The sequence below is a fragment of the Plectrocnemia conspersa genome, unplaced genomic scaffold (genome assembly GCF_051122295.1).
Source record: "Plectrocnemia conspersa isolate PC_06_02 unplaced genomic scaffold, ASM5112229v1 ptg000009l, whole genome shotgun sequence".
Lineage (NCBI taxonomy): Eukaryota > Metazoa > Arthropoda > Insecta > Trichoptera > Polycentropodidae > Plectrocnemia > Plectrocnemia conspersa.
The window spans coordinates 25,080,732-25,099,784 of NW_028277173.1; the positions used below are offsets into that span (position 1 = coordinate 25,080,732).

General features: G+C 35.2%; 3 protein-coding genes across 3 annotated transcripts; 2 read left to right on the plus strand and 1 right to left on the minus strand.

Annotated features, from left to right (window-relative positions):
- Positions 1 to 961: 961 nt before the first annotated feature.
- On the plus strand, positions 962 to 1,828 carry LOC148232406 (cytochrome b-c1 complex subunit 7-like). The gene is made up of 3 exons (XM_088192373.1): positions 962 to 1,094; positions 1,231 to 1,278; positions 1,468 to 1,828. Exons 1-3 carry the CDS (start codon positions 1,049 to 1,051, stop codon positions 1,719 to 1,721), a joined length of 348 nt encoding a protein of 115 aa, XP_088048499.1. The 5' UTR covers positions 962 to 1,048; the 3' UTR covers positions 1,722 to 1,828.
- Positions 1,829 to 1,831: 3 nt separating this feature from the next.
- Positions 1,832 to 8,894, minus strand: Snx17 (sorting nexin 17). The gene is made up of 8 exons (XM_088192372.1): positions 8,761 to 8,894; positions 7,854 to 8,046; positions 7,377 to 7,731; positions 7,141 to 7,303; positions 3,811 to 4,017; positions 3,576 to 3,746; positions 3,357 to 3,518; positions 1,832 to 3,299 (listed from the first exon to the last, which is right to left on the minus strand). Exons 1-8 carry the CDS (start codon positions 8,818 to 8,820, stop codon positions 3,153 to 3,155), a joined length of 1,458 nt encoding a protein of 485 aa, XP_088048498.1. The 5' UTR covers positions 8,821 to 8,894; the 3' UTR covers positions 1,832 to 3,152.
- Positions 8,895 to 11,321: 2,427 nt separating this feature from the next.
- LOC148232408 (alpha/beta hydrolase domain-containing protein 17B) lies at positions 11,322 to 17,118 on the plus strand. The gene is made up of 5 exons (XM_088191469.1): positions 11,322 to 11,803; positions 14,375 to 14,767; positions 14,942 to 15,074; positions 15,133 to 15,250; positions 15,323 to 17,118. Exons 1-4 carry the CDS (start codon positions 11,484 to 11,486, stop codon positions 15,214 to 15,216), a joined length of 930 nt encoding a protein of 309 aa, XP_088047595.1. The 5' UTR covers positions 11,322 to 11,483; the 3' UTR covers positions 15,217 to 15,250; positions 15,323 to 17,118.
- The last annotated feature ends 1,935 nt before the right edge of the window (positions 17,119 to 19,053 follow it).

The window sequence follows — 19,053 nt, forward strand, 5'->3', positions numbered from 1 at the left end:
AGAAGCCGGTAAGAATAGATATGAACCCTATATAGCATATGTGAAAACTCACCTAATGGGAAGTCGCCAAGGAAGTCATCATCACTAAGCAGCATTACTGAAACTGATTTATATCCTTTTCAAAAACACTACTTGCACTCGTGCAAACCTCTATACAAGTTCCAATACAAACACTTAGGCATAAGACTTACACTGATACTTCAGCTTAAGTTCCGGTACCATGCGAGTGCTGGCACGAGCACAAGCCCTCGCACCAGCACATTTGTATTGAGGTCCTACAATTCCATCCCATCAGGTTGGCATCTGGATTTTTACGTCCAGAGATCGGTGCACATCCCCCTTAGTATTATGTATTTTTAAGAGTTTACTTGGTATATTCTCCGAGCGCTAATGAGCGGGCTTTCGTTAGCTTGCGTTATCGGCATTGTCATAGTTTTATCTCTGAGGAACATTGTCATAGTTTTATCCCTTCTCGTGGTAAGGAGTTCATAATAGTCTCCCACACTGGAGTGACGGACCTTCAGCGTGTATTGAACTGGCGCCTTACTATCAACCGGCAGCTGATAGAAACCCGTATAGCATCACAACACTGAAATTTAGCACAATGTAAGAATCTGCATAAAGAAGATGCCCTGACGCCTAGAAGCCGTAATTGCAGCAAAGGGTGGCACTACTAAATTTAAAAATATTTTATTATAATTTTTATGTTCTAAAAACACTAATAAATAAAAAATGATAAGACCTAAAATCACAATTTTTATTCAAACTTCAAAATATAAAAATAATAGTAGTGTTCCTAATAATTTGGTCACCTACTGTATGTATGATATGTCACCTGTTTTTATAGTCAGGAGCTGGCATAGCTATTAATATAGTTATAAAATAATTACTAATCATTAAAATTTTTACTACTCTAAAAATATATTCATACTGAGCAAGTCAACTAAGCAAACCGAGCGAGTTTCGATGTAACGAGCAGCGAGCGATTGACACATCACTATCGAGCTATCTGTCAGCGTTGAGACGAAACTTGCACTGAACTGAAAAAATGGCGGCGGCCGCATCGATCGCCAAGAACTCTGGAGGATTCATTCGTAAGATCCTATCTTCATCCACAACCCGTTTTAATAATCCAACCAATGGTTTAGTTTTCAAATCAACCGATTATGTAACTCGTTTGATTTGAAAAAAGGTTGAGTATACCCAATAATCAATCTTGTATCTTTACAGATTCTGTGAAAAAATGGGTGTTTGTGCAGGCCGGATTCAATAAATATGGTAAGATTCTTCTTCGTTTGTCTTATTACTTAAGATATCTAAAGTAGCCCATCCTATGCATCCACCACCACATGGTCGAATCAGTTATATGAATTCTCATCGTCATCGTCGTCCAATGAGCGTTCCTCTCCAATACCATTTATCTAAAGCATCTCTTAGAGCTAACCCGAAATTGGTTATTTATTGTAGGATTATTCCATGACGATTTGCTCCACGAGACCGAAGACGTTTCTGAGGCTATCAGGCGCTTGCCGTCGAAGATCGTTCACGAGCGCAACTTCCGTATGGTCAGAGCCGCTCAGCTCTCGCTGCAGAAAATTCACTTACCCGAGAAAGAGTGGATCTCCTTCGAGGAAGACAGAGCCAATCGCTATTTGCAACCTTATTTACAGCAAGTTGTCAAGGAGAGGATGGAAAAGGAACAATGGGAGAAAGAGCATTAAGTCAATTAATGTCAATCTGAATTATTGTGCATATTGTATGATTTGTTTTGAAAACGTTAACTAGTAAAGATGTAATCTTAAATAAATAAATTATTGTATAATACAAAGAGTTGTTTGTGAATTATATATTTTCATTTATAAATTTGTATAAAATTGATTTTAATGGTCTTTTATAGCAGATACATTTGTCTTTTCGGAATAAAATATATATAGCGCGTACAAAAATATTTAGAAGCACCGATATAAAAATAAACATGCACTTAAAAACTAATAATATTTGTTCGCCTCGCATAGTCATGGAACGATGTGATGATAAAATATACACTTTCGATATATTTATATAAAAATAGACTCTGCCAGCGAAAAACTTAGATAAAATAATGCAATTTGGCACAAAAGGAATAATGTCAAAATAAAAATAATTCATTTTAAAACAACAATAATATGTATATACAATTATCGTATATATGCAAATATAATAAACTATGTATGTACAATTTTTTTAATATTGAATATCGTTATTGCTCTGTACATTTTTGGCAATTTATTACTTTTTTTAATACATAATTTATATATGCAACGTACGTAAAGATAGATTATAAAAAATGTCGATAATAAATCAAATCAATGTTCTTGTCATAAAAATTTCATACATAAAAGGATGTTTACATTATTTTATAATATTTATGTATTATATATAACCAGGTGGTATTTATTATTTTAGGACATTTATTTTTAATTCTAAATATATAATTATCTTTCTAATTCGATCAACAGTTTTAAAAGAAGAAATCAAAATTAGCTATTTGTAGAAAATCTATAAATAATCTCCCTATAAAATTAAATGATCAAAATGCTTGAAATTCATCTACACATAGTAAATAAAAAAAAATTTAATTTGATAAAGTAAAAGTAATCAATAATTTGAATTGATTAATTGAAATTTAAAACTGAAATAAAAGCCAAAATGTCTATTTCTTGACATTTCATGAAATAATTATATTTATGACATACAACGATGATGTAGGTCTACTAACCAACTATATTTTTTTTTAGAAAGAGTGGCTTTTGCTTTTAAGCTCCGTTTAAAAAAAATATGAATAATTGATTTGACTAAAATTTACTTATAAATAAATAAAAATGCATAGTAACTTACATTAGATGTAAATAAAATATCATTTTATAAAATATCCTATTCTAGATTCATCTAAAAAGAATAACATTTGAGTTTACATTTCATGCGATTAGTTCATTCATAGGAATCATCAATGGGATGCACTTATCCGACTAAGTGTCGCGTCACCGAGTAATATAATTGTTATATATAATTAACGTTATATATAGATAATAAAAAATATCTTTATCAGTCATATGAATACAAAAAAAGAAAATAATTGACAAATTGGGTAACAATTTAGTACAAATGACAGATTACAGATCATCATCGCCGATTTCTCCAAACGCATTGTTTTCTACAAAGTCGTGACCTGACCTAAACGAAACGCTGGCAAACTTTTCTGTGAGCTTTTTGATAGAAAATTTCTCTTTGGGCGACGATGCCGATTTTGAATCACCACTCTGAAAAAAAAGTGTAAATAATAAGTCATATCGTTTTTAAAATATGATTATGCTTACCCCGGAGCTTAGAGTATCTGTGGAAGATGACGGAGTTATTATCTGACTCGACCCATCTCTCTTCAAATAAGTAAGATTCTGCTTTTTACTAAGCGTACTCTTTTCGTTATTCTTATAAAGCGTGCAATAATTTCTTAATCCCATAAGTTCATCTACTATCGACTGTAAAAATAATAATTAGTATATCTCTCAATTATTGATTGCTTCTATAACACATACCTGAAGGCAAACGCTCATAAACATTGATCTGTCGCTTAGAATTGTGACCCATTGCAGCAAATCTTTACTGATCAAATACTCGAACGACAGCTCTAATTTAGGTTCACCGTTGTCATTGTGCGATCCTTCATTTTGCAAATGTCCATTTTGAATGTCATGGATGTTTTCTTCCTGCGACCGATAAATAACATAAATCGTCAATTAACAATATTTATAAAAACAATCGATTACCTACCGGCTGTAAAGTTGTAATCCGCCAACATCTCATTCGGACAACTTTAAAAAATGCCTCGCTTTTGTCGGAAGTAATTAGCAATAATCCAGAGTGACAGAGAAGCACCTTAGCTTGACCCTTTGGTGTTCCACCAGAGCTCCATTTTGCTAATCCTCGTCCGGATAATACGCAACCATAATGCTTTTGCTTTCGAACTAATTCCATATACTGAAAATAAAATATCTCATTTATAAAAAATTTTCTTAGTTTTAGAGTACACCGATTTTTAAATCTATGCGTTAACAAAACTAAAATATTTAACCATGTAATTGGGTAGGACATGTATATTGCGTAACGTATAGAATAAATATATTTATCCAACGATATCACTTGCGTGAGACGTGCGTTCACACTTGATTTTATAAATAATTATTAAGCTCTTCACCTTGTGAACATTTTTTTATTATTTTTTATTTGTACTCGCCATTTATCAAACCATCCGTAAATGTGAAGATCTGATCCAAAAATCACTACACTTTTTTATAAAACTAAATTTATAATTCTTACAAAGGCTGTGGAGTCGTTTAAAATTTTACCAACTCTGAAACGTTAATTTTTATTTATTGTATTATATTTATTTATTGATGAAGAAAATTCAGTGGTTCTCAACATTTTATGATATGCTTTTTTTTATTTACGTCTCACTTTTATCAACTTTTGATTATATTATTTACATCTCACATATGTCAACTTTAGTAGATTATGTTATTCACGTATATATTAGAGAAAATGTTACTTTATTGATAAAGTAATTTAGTGGATCTCGACATTTTATAGTAATTTTTTTATGTGGATAATATATAGAAATATAATATAAAAATCAATAATAATGTTTTGAAAACAATGCAATTAAAACACATTCTAAAATGTATACATATGAATTTCTTTTGTGCCTAAAAGTAATTTGTCATGTGTGAAACATAAATTAAAATATGAGACACACGTTTTTGTGATGCGTTTGAGTCATTTCAATAATATAATAATAATCTCAATAATACAATAATAACAAATCATCCATATAGGAAACCTATTGAAGATAATAAGTTCAATATTAATATTATTTTTATATTTACTGACTTTTGAATCTAGAATTTTCAAAGAACATCTATAATACTGATGGTATCAATACCAAGAAAAAGGTAAAAATGATTAAGATTGTGTACGTAATATACGTCTATTATACATAAACACCAAAAACTAATGATATTCAAATATCATTGATGAAGAGGACAATTTAAATATGATTTATATATAAAATAATAGTTCTATAAAACAAATTGTTTTTGCATTACTGTTGGACAGATTAGGTGCGAGCATTGGTCAGAACAATAAACGCCTTACGAATAACTCTCTGCAACGAATCCTTTTCCGAAGAAAAGATCCGAAGTTTTACCTTACATAAATTCACGAACAATTCTTTTTATGGAACAAAATATTTATTTAAATGCACATATCTCTTAAAGTAATTCCATATTAAATCGCGCTTATTGATAAATATATATGTGTACCACCGAGGTAAAAAATATAAATAAAACATTGCATAATTAATATTGGCAGTTTTTATGATTTTTCGAAATATTTTTACTAATGGTACGTACTGTCAGGATAAGTAATATATTAATCAAATCTACAAACGTAAAATGGTTGCGGCACTTATGTGCGGCGATACTTTATCTGTATCCATTGGGTGTCGCTGCATACGTGCAGTTAAGAAAAAAAGTTTTATGAAGACACAAATATGGTATTTAATAGTTCATCAAGCAATGGTATTTCTAAAAACAGCTACCTCTATGGAGTGAACAGCAATGGACGCACAGATGTAACGGATTACGCTGCGTTTTTGGTGTGTCAGAAAAGCGATATGTTTATAAAATAATGTGTAACTTTCGTACAATATTTTGTAGTACATGTTAAGTACGTTAAATATGTTAAGGAATATTTGTTTTGAAAAAATATTTATTATGACGATGTACCATTTTTTTTAAATTGCCCATTTCCAATAATCTATGTGGCACCACAACATGTGCTAACCAGCTTGACTTTATTTCTTCACCAAGGTAGCAAAAAATAAATCAGTCAACAGTACAGTGTTTTTTGTTAGGTTGTTTTAGAAATATTTCAGAGTTGGTAATCGTGCCAACCAATGATTCATCCATGATATGTATTTTATTGTTTTTATTGGAAATATATATAAATAAATAAGTGACACAGTGACGCCACGCCATGTTACAACACCATATTATTATTAAAAAAATAAAATAAATTATAATGAATTTATAAAGCACATCGTTATTGATTTTTCTATATTTAAAAAAAAATTTGCTTTGAATTCATACATTTATTTTACTTTATTGACAAGATAATGATCGAATAAGGACCTATCAATTATTCCATTGAGTTCTAAAATTGTCTAATATCATGTGAATTACTTTGGCATAAACTAACTCTCTATGCTAGTAGTCCTATTGTGCTGCTAAGGAATTTGTATCATCAAAACTGTGCAACGGATAATGGTTGGTTATAAAGATATTAATCGTGTCTTACATTTAATGACAAAAATTGACATAAAACATTGAATATCACCAATTATTTGCAATCTTTTTTTTAATAAGTATAATTCTTACATTTGTCAATGTTTTAAAGTCAAATTTAGAATGCAATTTTTTAACGATTGTTTTTTGTATAAACGTCACTGTGAATCGCACATAATGGCCTGCTTTAAAGAGGGCAAATATTAGCAAAAAAAACTTTGAAAGATCTTTAGGATAAGTTAGGGATTGATGAATGTGCGTAGGAAGGTCAACATATGGTGATGGGACATAAGTAATAAAAAAGGGACTTAGCTATTTTAGTTATTATGATATTAATGACATCATTTGAAGGGTTAAATAAATATGTTACATTAAATACACAGTTTAACGTGTCTATTTTATATACAGCAGAAATAAGAGCCAGCAAATATACAAATAAACGAGTATACTTTTGTAACGAAGAGATCAAATAGTGTCCGTAAATAAATGTTATTTCAGTCTAACATTCATGGCTGTTATCTCGCTACTAACATTAATCAGGTCAGTGATAACAAACAGTTTAGAAAGTTAAACGTTTATTAAAGCTGACTTACGCAAGATCTATAAATCGATTAAAGAGAGTGGCTTATTTGATCCAATCAAGAGCCCTAAAGTCATCTTATAGTAATGATATATTTTTGGAACTTTTTTATTAAGGAAGTGTTTAAGGTTTTCATTTGTTTCATGCTGCTATTAAATAATATTAACATTTTTATCTAACCTCAATTTTCTGCTTGTTTTCATGCAGACTCTTTAATTGTTGAGCTATCGCTGGAGTTATCGCTATCCATCCGGCTTTAACTTCGGCGACTGTTTGTGCGTATAATACATCTAAAGCGATCTGATCCTTCAACAATATTAAATCATATGATATGTCCCAATAGCTGTAATAAAAAAAATATATAAATGCATATATAATTCGGGTGCATCACTTCAGTTGATAACCTCCATTGTTACCTTTTTCTTATATATATCTTGTGCTTGACTTTGAACAATTTCTGAGATATGTACGGAGATTCGTAGTCTTCGAGTCTTTTATAAATGGTGATCTCGTTTGTGGTTTCATCCATGTCGACCAAAAACAAAGAGAAATACTTAACTAGGTCGGCGTGCAGGTGAAGACACGTACACACTTTTTCCAAGACGTGATTTGTACGCTCCGTGGAAGCCACTATGAGCGGTATCCTAAGACTGAGCATGGAATATACGTCCAGCTGGACTTCGTGATGCGTTTCGTTATACATCTCCTGTTGAGCCGACGCGAGGAATCCAATGATGAGGTCCGAGTTTGACAAAGTAGAATTTTGACCGACTTGAAACAATTAAAATATATTGTTAATGATTTGTGCTCTTATCATAATTACACATATTAACGCATAAAGTAAACGTTACACGTAATGATCATTTTTGATTAGATAGTGACTGCATACTTACTTAATTGCAAATATCTCTCAAGTAAGAGCCGTCGTTCTTCTACTTGCGAATTAGTTAGAGGTAGAAATTTTTTCGGTGGAAAATCAGGCAGTTTCAAAGTGGGATATTGCTGTTGAAGTTGCATGTGAAGGTTATGTAGTTGTTTGAATCTGACGGTGCAGTGGAAAACGCCATTAATGTGAATATCATATCCCTATTGATAAAAACAATAATATAATAATAAAAAATACGCTTCATTGAAATAATTATAAATCACAAACATGTAAGAATTGATATCAATTGTCGGAGAGTGCCGTCCGACTGATACGACAATTTGCCTATTGAGTATCCAATTACCAGTCTAATTGACAATAAAAACACGGCTCTCAATCCCTATCAAATATTGAGACAGTAAAATTACAATGTGTGCACACTTTTTATTTATATAAATATATTAAATACAATATAAATAATAAATATTCAAGATAATAAAATTGCATGTAGCACAACGGTCATTTGTGTATGTATATATATATTTAATGGACACATAAAAATCTATATATACACATTTGCTAAACGCAAGTGATAAGATAAAAGAGGAAGAGCCTGCTTTGTGCAGATAACAATGGACGCTATAATAAATAATACGTTAACTATACGACAATTAATATTAAAATGTCATTGTCTAAATTGTATAAAATATAAAATATTTAAAAAAAATTCAATTTAAAGGTGGTCGAAAGTGAAAGTGTTTACTTTTAGATATTGAATATGCATCATTTTTTTATGTGTGATGTGAATTTATTTGTTTTTATTTATAATCAGTTGTTATTTTTGGGTGTATATTGGGTTTGAAGCGTTCGTTGAACGTTAAGTTGGATGATAACAAACAAGCGATTGGAATGTGCGCGGGTAAATCTTGACTCACCACGTATGTCGAGGTGCCTCCGCTGGACAGTTGTCGCGCCTCCGGCAGCGAGAAATGCATTTCGGGGCCGAGGGCCGAGGGCCGAGCCTCCGCCGCCCGATGCACCACTCTCGACTGATATCGAGTGACAGCTCAACGTTATTTTTTTATTTGGCCATAACAACTAAATTGTACCATCAGTAACTTAACTGTCGAGAGACTGAAATATTTTTAACCGAGCGTAGAACGAGAACATGCAATGCCTTTACGTCATTGTTTATGCACGCAACACATTTCCTACTCAGACCCGATGACGTCAAGCACGCGTGGCTTCTCAAACGTTCGCAATAAAACACAATATATTTTTTAACATTCCTTCTTCACAAATAAAAATATTCAAAAATAAATTATAAAAACCATAGCTATAAAAATTAATATTTCGCGGACCGACGTCAACCAAAAATAAAAACCAATGTTAGGTAGAATATTATTTATTTAATCTAATGCTATAAAATTACAGTTTTTTGTTTGTGCAATATTTGCTGGTGCTTTTTGAAAGCAAATTTGATATATGTGGTTGCAGTGTGTTTTCTGAGAGACGAAGCGCTGAACTAACATCCAATCGATTCCTCTGTTGGGTTTTTATTACTGACATAGATGATAAAGTCTTTTCACACAAATATTAAGTTTAAAAGAGTAGCAAGGCTGTGTCGCCTCAGTAGGGGACTCCCCGAATCAGGTGAAAGTTTGCATGGACCGGCAATAATTTCTTGAGGACCGGCGCCGATCCGCGTACCACCAGGTTGAAGATCACTGGTTTATATGGTTTTAGGGTCGGTGATGACGGGTGGCAATGAGACACAGATTGAGCCGCTGCAGTAGTATATTTATTGACGGTTACAGTTGTTTACATTACGTACGCGTCCGAACCCTTGCGGGCTTGCCGGTAGAGAGGGAGAAAAACCGCCACGCAATGCCACTCCAGCGCCGACCAGTTTTGGCCATAACAAATCTATTTTGGCCCCCATATGGTTATTTACAAAGTACCGGGGCGGACGCGCGACGCGCGCCCAAACCGCTTGAAAATTGCTGCCATTTTGGCCATAACAAAATCTAAATTTAAATATAAATAGGCCCCAGCATGGCTCCCGCCTTAGCAATTTACAATTACAAAATTCAACCAGGGAGAGAGGATGAGGGGCCTTGGCACTGCTGCTAATTAAATGTTAGTGGCACAAAAGTAACAAAGTTGTGACGTAACGTGCTTCGCTCAAGCTGCCTGGAACACACGTAAACCTGGGCGGCGCGTATGGCTCCAGGGGGCGCGAAAAGAACGAGCATGTCCGGGAGCACTTTTCGGGGCCCTGTGGTGCGTCAGTGCAGCTACATAGGGTGCGCGCGTGTCGGGCTCCGGACATGCGGCAGGAACTCGGGGTCGCGAGGGCGTAGCCCTACGGGTGCGTGACAGCGCCGGGTACTTCCTGGGTCACGTGGTCGGTGGCAGTGGCTGTCAGCGGCAACAGTGGCTGACGACGGGGGCACCTGGCCCATCGTCTTCGTGGTCCACCAGCTCGAGTCCGGATTCAGGGAAGTTCCAGCGGGGTGGCAGCAAGCGGCTCTGCAGCAGCTTGGCTTTGTTGTACTGCAGCGGCATCTGTGTCGGCCATTTTGTGTGTCTAACTCTATGTGTTCGAGTATCAGGTTGGCGGTCAACAGTTTGCGGCGTTCAACAGGCGACGGGATGGTAACGGGTGGCAATTAGACACAAGTTGAGTCGCTATAGTAATGTTTTATTGTGATATGAGTTGTTTACATGGTTTATACAAGGGGAAAAACGCAACCGGCCGTTGCGAGCCCGCGCAAGGTTGCCACACGAGTGAATAATCGTCAGGCCTGTGTTACTAGCAAATATAAATTGAGGATATAAAAAAACGGATAATTGTTTATGACATCGCGTAAATTTACAGTTCCGTGCGATTTTAAGATGTACACTTATTTTTTTGAGAATATAAAGTTAGTGATAATTACAAAGAACGTTCCTTTTAAGTGCAATTCAGAATGCTGGAATTCTCATATCACATTTTGTTCGTTTTGCGTCATTCAACCACCTAGTAAGCAAAACGACATTATTACTCTTCACAAAAATGTATGGCGTCATAAAATGTAGATAAAAAAACCCGAAAGTAACGGATTACTTGGATGGGGAAGTAACATATGATTTTCTGCGAGACATTTCCTTTGTACAGAAATTGCTTTACCGTATATGGCATATGACACCCTCTGACCCCCTATCCGTTACGGATCTGATCGTGATCGGGAGTTGCAGATGATTCGTTATAAAGAGTAAAAATACCCCGCGATACAGCCATCGAAAGTGTTCGTGTACCATAAAATATAAATATTTCATACGAGCCGTTTTAATTTTAGTAACTGATAATAAATGTTGAAATAGAATTTGCAGTATTTTTTTATTTGTATGAATATACGTATAAAATATTGTAGCATGTTTTCGAGGAATATTGCGCAAAATGGTAAATTTTGCAAGATAACTAGACTCGCGGTTGATGGCCGACGTCGCAGCCGTTTCGACCGTCCGGGCAGCCGAGCAGCAGAGCAGCAGACCAGCAGGGCATCGCTTCGCCGAGCAGCGGCAGCGTACGACGGCTCGGTTTCGGGCTCGGGCTCGGGCGGCAGCGGACGAGACGGCTCGCGTTCCGGCGGCTGAGGGCGCAGGCGGCGGCGCCATGAACGGGCTGAGCTTGAGCGAGCTGTGCTGCCTGTTCTGCTGGCCGCCTTGCCCGGCGCGCATAGCGGCCAAGTTGGCGTTTCTGCCACCCGAGCCGACATACGCCTTCGCGCCGGCGCCCCTTTCGGCGGCTAACCCCGCCCAGGATGCTGCGGCTGCCGCCGCCGCCGCCGCCGCCCCCAACTCGCTCTCGCCTAAACTGCGACTCGAGCTGAGCGAGCGCGCCGAATGGCAGTACAGCGACCGCGACAAGGACAACGTCGAAGGCTTCTTTTCCCGCACGTCACGCGGCAACCGCATCGCCTGTCTCTTCGTCAGGTATTGTCGATTAAAATTCCTCGATTCAAATCAAATTAAATACCATCCGCCATTTTTGTTACCCCTTCCCTTCACGTCGTCTTGTTGCGAATATTCATTTTTAGGGTGGCAACATTGTCTAGATATTTTCAAAAATTTTGACTAAATTTCAAATTATTCCACACTATAAAAAATATTAAACAAAATATTACCTATAATATGTTAAAACTTTTTGTAAACAACTTTTAGTAAAACAAAGAGTTGATAACGTCATTTCTTCTTCTTTAACTGTACTAATTGTGTGTAGAATATTAGTTAATAATAAAATTGTCAAAACAGTGCCCATATGGGATTCGAACCCAGTCTTTCAAGTATTATACCAAGCTGAGCGACCCTACCGTTAGTCTTTTGTGCTGGTCAACGTTACAAATCAGTTTTCTTATAATAAAAACAATTTGATTCATTATAATGCACATTTTCTCGAATTAATATTTAAAAATTATAAAACATGAGTAAATTGACCATCAAGACAGTAGGACCTTTTTTATTTAAGGTCTTCATACTTGACTGAAAACCATGGTCTTTTACATCTCTGATTTGAATACAATACTGATTCTTGTCGCCAGTGATAAAATCATTTAAAAATAGCGCTTTCTGAAAATAAGCGTTTCACAATCTTCCTTATTATATTCATCTATGTTAACACTTTTAACGTAAACCTGCGCTGGGGGCCGTATAGTTTTCGCGAAATTCGCCAAATATTATGATCTTTGTGAGAATTGGCATAACTTATTAATTAGTGCGTTTATACACTTGAAATTTTCAAGCAACATTCAATATATTTAAGAGCATTGACATATGTTATTTATTTTACGACGCTCAACCTATGGTTCTCAAACCATCGGTTTAAATTTTATTTTAATATATTACCTGTAGAAACGTATAATATATTTTTTCTTTTGCGTTTTACTTAACATTTAACAAAATATATAACCAGCAAAGATCATAAAATAAATATACAAAGCAAAAGTAAATTATCAAATATATATCTTGAAAAATAAATATGTTAAAATCGGTAATAAAATATTCCAAGTTTTAAACATCTTGCTATAAAACTTAAATTAAAAATTATGTGAATGGACAATGAATACTAAAATAAATAAACCGTTTATGATTTATAACTGCTAATGACTAACAGGCCTTCATAAAAAAAGCAGTTTATTTTATAAATATGTTCAGATTTGATATTACAATAAACAAAACTTCCACTGACTGAGTAAATATATTTAAACATATTTAATTGTACTTATATGTACATAAATAAATCTAAATACGAATAGTAATATTTTATATTGGTGTGTAAGTGTTACTTTATAATAACCATTAAAAAGTAATTACAGAAATAATAAGTTGATATAACCTCAGTAAATATTAATTTAAATAAAGATTTTGACTCGCTGTAAAATACCCTCTCCCTGTGTTATCTTGTCAATAATGCACTAGAAATTACTAGCTCACTATAATTATAACGATCACACATTTCTAAAACATTTAAAAACTAAAACAGAACTTATAAATATCTATTGTTTATTTATTACCTACACAAGCTTCGAATTAAAAGATTATGTTTTTTTTTCGGATTCCAAAAAAATTATAGGTTCAGATGGCTCATTATTTCTGGGTTGATTAATTTCCGACCAATCGAGGTCTTCAAATTCATCTTGCAGGCTCATTCGTTTTCACATTCACTTGGTAGCTCCAACAAACAATTTGCAAAATTTTCTTCTATAAATGTGCCTTTCCTTTGCTCAACCATTTAAAAAATCAACTAAACAACCAAAAGCACAAATGACCCAAAATTTGAAACCGATGATTTTGCACGTATTTGACAATAAGCTAACGAAAGTCTACAGCAAACTGAGAAATTCAAAGATCTCTGTGCTTCTTATATTGTAGATATTTCAAAGGAATGATTTTTTTGTTTGAAAAGGATCGCACCGATGAAAGATTTCTCTCTATCGGAGAAATCTTTCGTTTTATGGAGACATTGTGTTGCATAAAACAAAAGTAAATAAAGTAGAAATTGTATTGAAAACATTTGTGAATAATATTTTATTATATGACGAATGATTCACGCTTAAATAGGACAAAACATTGAAAATTTGTATAAATAGAAATGTCAATAAATAAATGAGAGTGACTTCAAAAAATTAATGAATGGGTTTTGGCATGGACAATAGAATTTATTTATAAGGGTTTGCACTTGCAGAAAGGATTGTCGAAGGGTTGCTCATATTATTTACACATATAATAAGATCGCATAATCTATTCGAAGGTAATAAAAATTAAAAGTTATAATATTTTATAAAAGGTAAAACTATTTGATAAACATTTTTTTCTGATAGCGAAGTAGATATGCCTTATGGCGTCAGCGGCTGATAGCAGTTGGCTCCTATGTGATGTCTTACAGCGTGAACGGCTCATTGTGTTAATGCAATACCCATTCTCCTTGTTTCTATATATTTTCCTACACACTTAGACCAGGAGATTCTAAGCGGTGTTCGTTATTAAAATTTATTAAAATATTATTAGGTGTCATCGAGATGCACGTTTCACAATCCTCTTCTCACACGGAAACGCCGTCGACCTCGGTCAGATGAGCTCCTTCTATCTGGGGCTCGGCACTCGCATCAACTGCAACGTGTTCAGCTACGACTACTCCGGCTACGGTGTCAGCGGTGGCAAGCCATCTGAAAAGAACCTGTATGCGGACATAGATGCTGCGTGGCACGCTTTACGTACGCGCTATGGCGTCTCGCCGGAGAATGTCATACTTTACGGCCAGAGCATCGGTACTGTACCTACAGTGGACCTGGCGTCGCGCTATGAAGTGGGGGCTGTCATTCTGCACTCTCCGCTCATGTCCGGCATGAGAGTAGCCTTCCCCAACACCAAGCGAACTTGGTTCTTCGACGCATTCCCTAGGTACTTATTCTTATCTTTACTCGTATATTATAACAATATCACGTTACCGCGAAATATGGTAATTTGCAAAACCACATTTTTAATAGTACATTATTGTTATAATAAACGAGCACTTTCTTATCTGATAAGCTCGATAACGAACTGCAATAATTGTGATTCATTTCCTTTGAACAGCATCGACAAAGTTCCCAAAGTCACTTCACCTGTTTTGGTGATTCACGGTACAGAAGATGAGGTCATAGATTTTTCGCACGGGCTCGCCATTTATGAGAGATGTCAGAGAGCCGTAGAGCCGCTTTGGGTGGAGGTACGTCATTATTGATATAGAAATTTGTGATCATTATTATTCTGAATAATTATTTTAGGGCGCCGGTCACAACGATGTAGAATTGTACAACCAATATTTGGAGCGACTGAAGCAATTTGTTTCGGTCGAACTGGTTAACTGACAACGACTGCAGGCGCCCGGCCAGAACAAAACGGGTGAGTTGCGTTTACGCACGATTGGAATGTCTCCGGTGTTATATTGTTAGTAACTGTCGTTCTCTCGCACAGGTGAAGATGCAAATCCTGTATCGACCGTCAGCTCGGGCACCACCAGTTCCGTTACGGAAAAATTACTATAGCTAGCAGGGGCCGGGTCCAACCTCTTGGCCGGCCCCAAAATTAACGCGAACGTCGATCGCGCCCCCGTCAGCCCCTTGCGTCGGACGGACCTTGACGAACCCCATTATTCGCCCGTGAAAGACTCTGACGTGCGGAGGCTGGTCGGAAACGCTGAACATCTTGAAGCTATAAAAGACAAACGTAGTGTTAGTATAAACGTGACCGAGGTTCGTTCGCCCGAAACTTCTTCACGAAGAGAACGGCGGGCGGCCCATTCGCGAAGCAACAGCGACGTCGCCCCCAAGTGCGTCTGCCCGTCTCCTCCCGCCCCTCGTGCCTTGCCCCAGCGTAGATCGCATCCCCGTTCCCATTCTCTCGGCGCTCGACCGGGTCAGAGACAGCTCGACGAGCGACATCCAGATATCAGTCATCTATCGATCGAGTTTTCGCCCCACGTCGAAATCAGCACGCTCACTTCCATATTGGCCGAATGCGAACGAGACTCCGCACCGAAATGTAGCCCCAGAAAAATATGCAGCGAACACACGTCACCGAACGTATCCGTAATTTCGATCCCCGACGCCAATCCTCTGCTTCTTAAGGTATCTCCTATGCTACATAACAAAAGCACTAGCAACCTTGTGTATGTACCTTCCGATCCGTGGACGAAGATGACAGAGAACGACGTGAAGATAGCTGGAAGATTGACCAGAACGAATCACTTATCTTTGGATTACACGGCGGCCGATTGCGGTCCTTGGGTTTTGCACGACGCTTTCAAAGACTCACAGAGACGTATATACAGAAAGAGTAGATCGTTATCGAGACAGAAGAGCAATTTTGACGGAAGACGGTTAGAGCTACCGCCGAAAAGTATTGAATCCATCAAGAGATCCGACTTCGATAAATATGCGTCCATCGCTTGCGAAATATGTTGGTCCAGCGATATATGCGAATGTCCTAAATTAAACGGAAACCCGCCTAAAAAATTATCGCCTTCTATAACCATAGAACAACCCATCGATATCGTTCAGTCGCGTCAACCGAGTCCGGCGCTTTTCCGCGAAGACGTTAAAAAGTCTCCTATATTTACCAAATCTCCATCTAAAATGTCTCCCGTTAACGTCTCAAATTCAAAATGCTCTCAAACGTTAGAAACGCTTCGTCCAAACGACATCTCCGATACTTGTCTGTGCAATTTTCATCCGTCAGTATCGCCCAGACCTTCCCCGCGAAGATCTTCGCCTCGCTTGAAATATAAATCGCTTCCCGTCGAAAGCTCCGAGATGATAGACGTCTGCAAAGACATCCCCAAGTCGTGCAAATCGGAAGAGTCCAGCATTTCGAAAATAGACGGCGTTGAAATAAAAAATGACTCGACAGGATGGAACGCGGGCAACAAAGAGAGCTGCACCAAGCCGCCGATCGTGTGCGATCCCCTGCTCGAAACGACTTGTTAATTAACGTATACGACCGACCGCAGTCGTGTCACTGATTTTGTATTATGTATCTCAATATTTTATCGACCGTATTAGCATTATCAAGTTGCTAATTAGTTTTAAGTTTAAAGAGAATGCGTCGCAAACTCTCGGATACGTGAGTGATGTGCTCCGAAGCGATGGTGACACAAAAACAATCGTCGCTATTGTGTGACAATACTGTTTGTTATACAAATTGCAATCATTTTAATTTCAACTTAATAGAATTTTCGTAACCACTTGTTAATTATTAAAAAGAAAGAAAAAGACTGTTACCCGTAATGCGTACTCGCGTATGGAATGTATATGCACGTATAATAACACAATATGTACGCTTTTAATTTTCTTCTTTTGTGTATGATTTCATATTTGAGAGGTGTAAAAGTGACAGTACATTTTTCCCATTTTCTAAAAAAATTAATGTTTTAAATATTCACAATTTATTATTAACCACAATTGTCCCAAGAACATATTTTTTATACCAATGTAAATTTTCACACAACAGATTACCATCTTTACTTTTACACCCCTCTTATATAAAAAATAATTTTCTACACTTATTATATATTGTAAGATTCGTTAAAATTTAAATGTCTTCCCACAAGTAAAAGATTTTTTTTATTATTGTAAATTTATTATGAATAATGTTTATATTATATAGCATTTGATATGTATCTGTTTATTCATATTTTGTATTAATTTATAGTTATTTTAAAATAATAAAGCAACTTGTGACTAAGTTTTACAAAACGTTTCAAGAAACGGCGATTTTGATTAATTTTTTTATATATATAATACAAGTAATAGTATAATGTACGGCACGCTATAATCGTGTTTTTTTATATCTAATATTATCTAAAGCACTGCAGTTTATTACGAACATCGATCGCCGATTAATGGACCGTTTTGTTGAACTTTGTACTTGTAAGTCATAAATTTTGATTTGTTCTTCGTCATTTATACAAAACAAATTAAAGTCGTAAAGCGTTTATTATAGTTTTTCAATTTTTCACTGCCGTTTTATATTCTACATTCCAGACGACCAAATCATGATCATCAGAATGCTAAATTTTTATAAAGAGAAAGAATAAACTCCCGGAAGCGTTATATTCGAAACTATGAGTCTGATTAGATACGACCGTACGATCATTATGTCGAGGGTTTAGTTTAATAGTGTAAAGGCGTCGTACGGTGTTGATCGCCGTCTGGATCGACCGCGCAAAGATTTACCAAAACGGAATTAAAGCCATGACCAAATTCTTAACGGATTATCATTTTCTTTATTTCGCATGTATTGTGTTCTTTATTATGTAAACGTACCCTATGTTCGATACGAATTTTTATCTCTTTATTTTGTATATTACGATAAACACAGAAGCGTGATCGCTCTATAATTATAGATTAAAATACAAACGGTAATATCTTTATTTTATCTTTAGCGTAATAAAAAATGTTATTAAAAATATATATGAGATGTGATTCATTCATTTTAACACATTTGCGGACAAGTTTCTTTTATTCTATTGCATTTATAAATGTATCATATTTTTACGTTTTAAATTATACGAATATGTTAAGAACAATGTAAAAAGCAATATGCATACTGTAAATTATCTGCGAATGTGTTGAATTCAAAATTAGTAAATGCTCAATTTATCATATTTGTTATTATGTATATCTTAAAATTATGTTTTATGTTATTATTATTATTATTCTTGTATCATATCGTCACTAGAAAAATATATTTAAAAACATCAAATTGAATTTCTATCTATATACTTTACATACATACATATATTTATACGTACGTAATGATTTGCGCATATCTAAACGAGAAAAGACGCGCCAGGATCGCGGTGCAATCGTTTTTTTTACGTGAAGCAACAATGTAGTTTTAACTCAACTATTGTATAAATTAAATTCTTTTGTAATTAAAGCGTTTTTGATTTATCGCTCGCCCCAGTTTGTTGTTCACATGTATATATGTAATGTTATTAAAAAATGACTGATTAGAATAAGCTTTGGTAAGATTTTTCCAAAGTTTTTTTGATACCATAATTACTTAAATTAAACGGAATTAGAATAGTTTTTGTCGGAATTTTCTTTCAGTAAAATATTCTTATTCTTAAAAATTCTTCCATAATAAAAATAGCAGTCTAATAGAAATTTTTAATTAAAACTCTTTAGATATACAGAAATCTA

Excerpts from the sequence above, each read along its gene's own strand:
- LOC148232408 (XM_088191469.1), top strand. The coding sequence starts at position 11,484 with ATGAACGGGCTGAGCTTGAGCGAGCTGTGCTGCCTGTTCTGCTGGCCG. Across the intron at positions 14,768-14,941 it reads TTCTTCGACGCATTCCCTAG|CATCGACAAAGTTCCCAAAG; the intron begins GTACTTATTCTT and ends TCCTTTGAACAG. Across the intron at positions 15,075-15,132 it reads TAGAGCCGCTTTGGGTGGAG|GGCGCCGGTCACAACGATGT; the intron begins GTACGTCATTAT and ends TAATTATTTTAG.
- Snx17 (XM_088192372.1), bottom strand. The coding sequence starts at position 8,820 with ATGCATTTCTCGCTGCCGGAGGCGCGACAACTGTCCAGCGGAGGCACC. Across the intron at positions 7,732-7,853 it reads TGAGAGATATTTGCAATTAA|TCGGTCAAAATTCTACTTTG; the intron begins GTAAGTATGCAG and ends AATTGTTTCAAG. Across the intron at positions 3,747-3,810 it reads GGATTACAACTTTACAGCCG|GAAGAAAACATCCATGACAT; the intron begins GTAGGTAATCGA and ends TATCGGTCGCAG.
- LOC148232406 (XM_088192373.1), top strand. The coding sequence starts at position 1,049 with ATGGCGGCGGCCGCATCGATCGCCAAGAACTCTGGAGGATTCATTC. Across the intron at positions 1,095-1,230 it reads GAACTCTGGAGGATTCATTC|ATTCTGTGAAAAAATGGGTG; the intron begins GTAAGATCCTAT and ends GTATCTTTACAG. Across the intron at positions 1,279-1,467 it reads GGCCGGATTCAATAAATATG|GATTATTCCATGACGATTTG; the intron begins GTAAGATTCTTC and ends TATTTATTGTAG.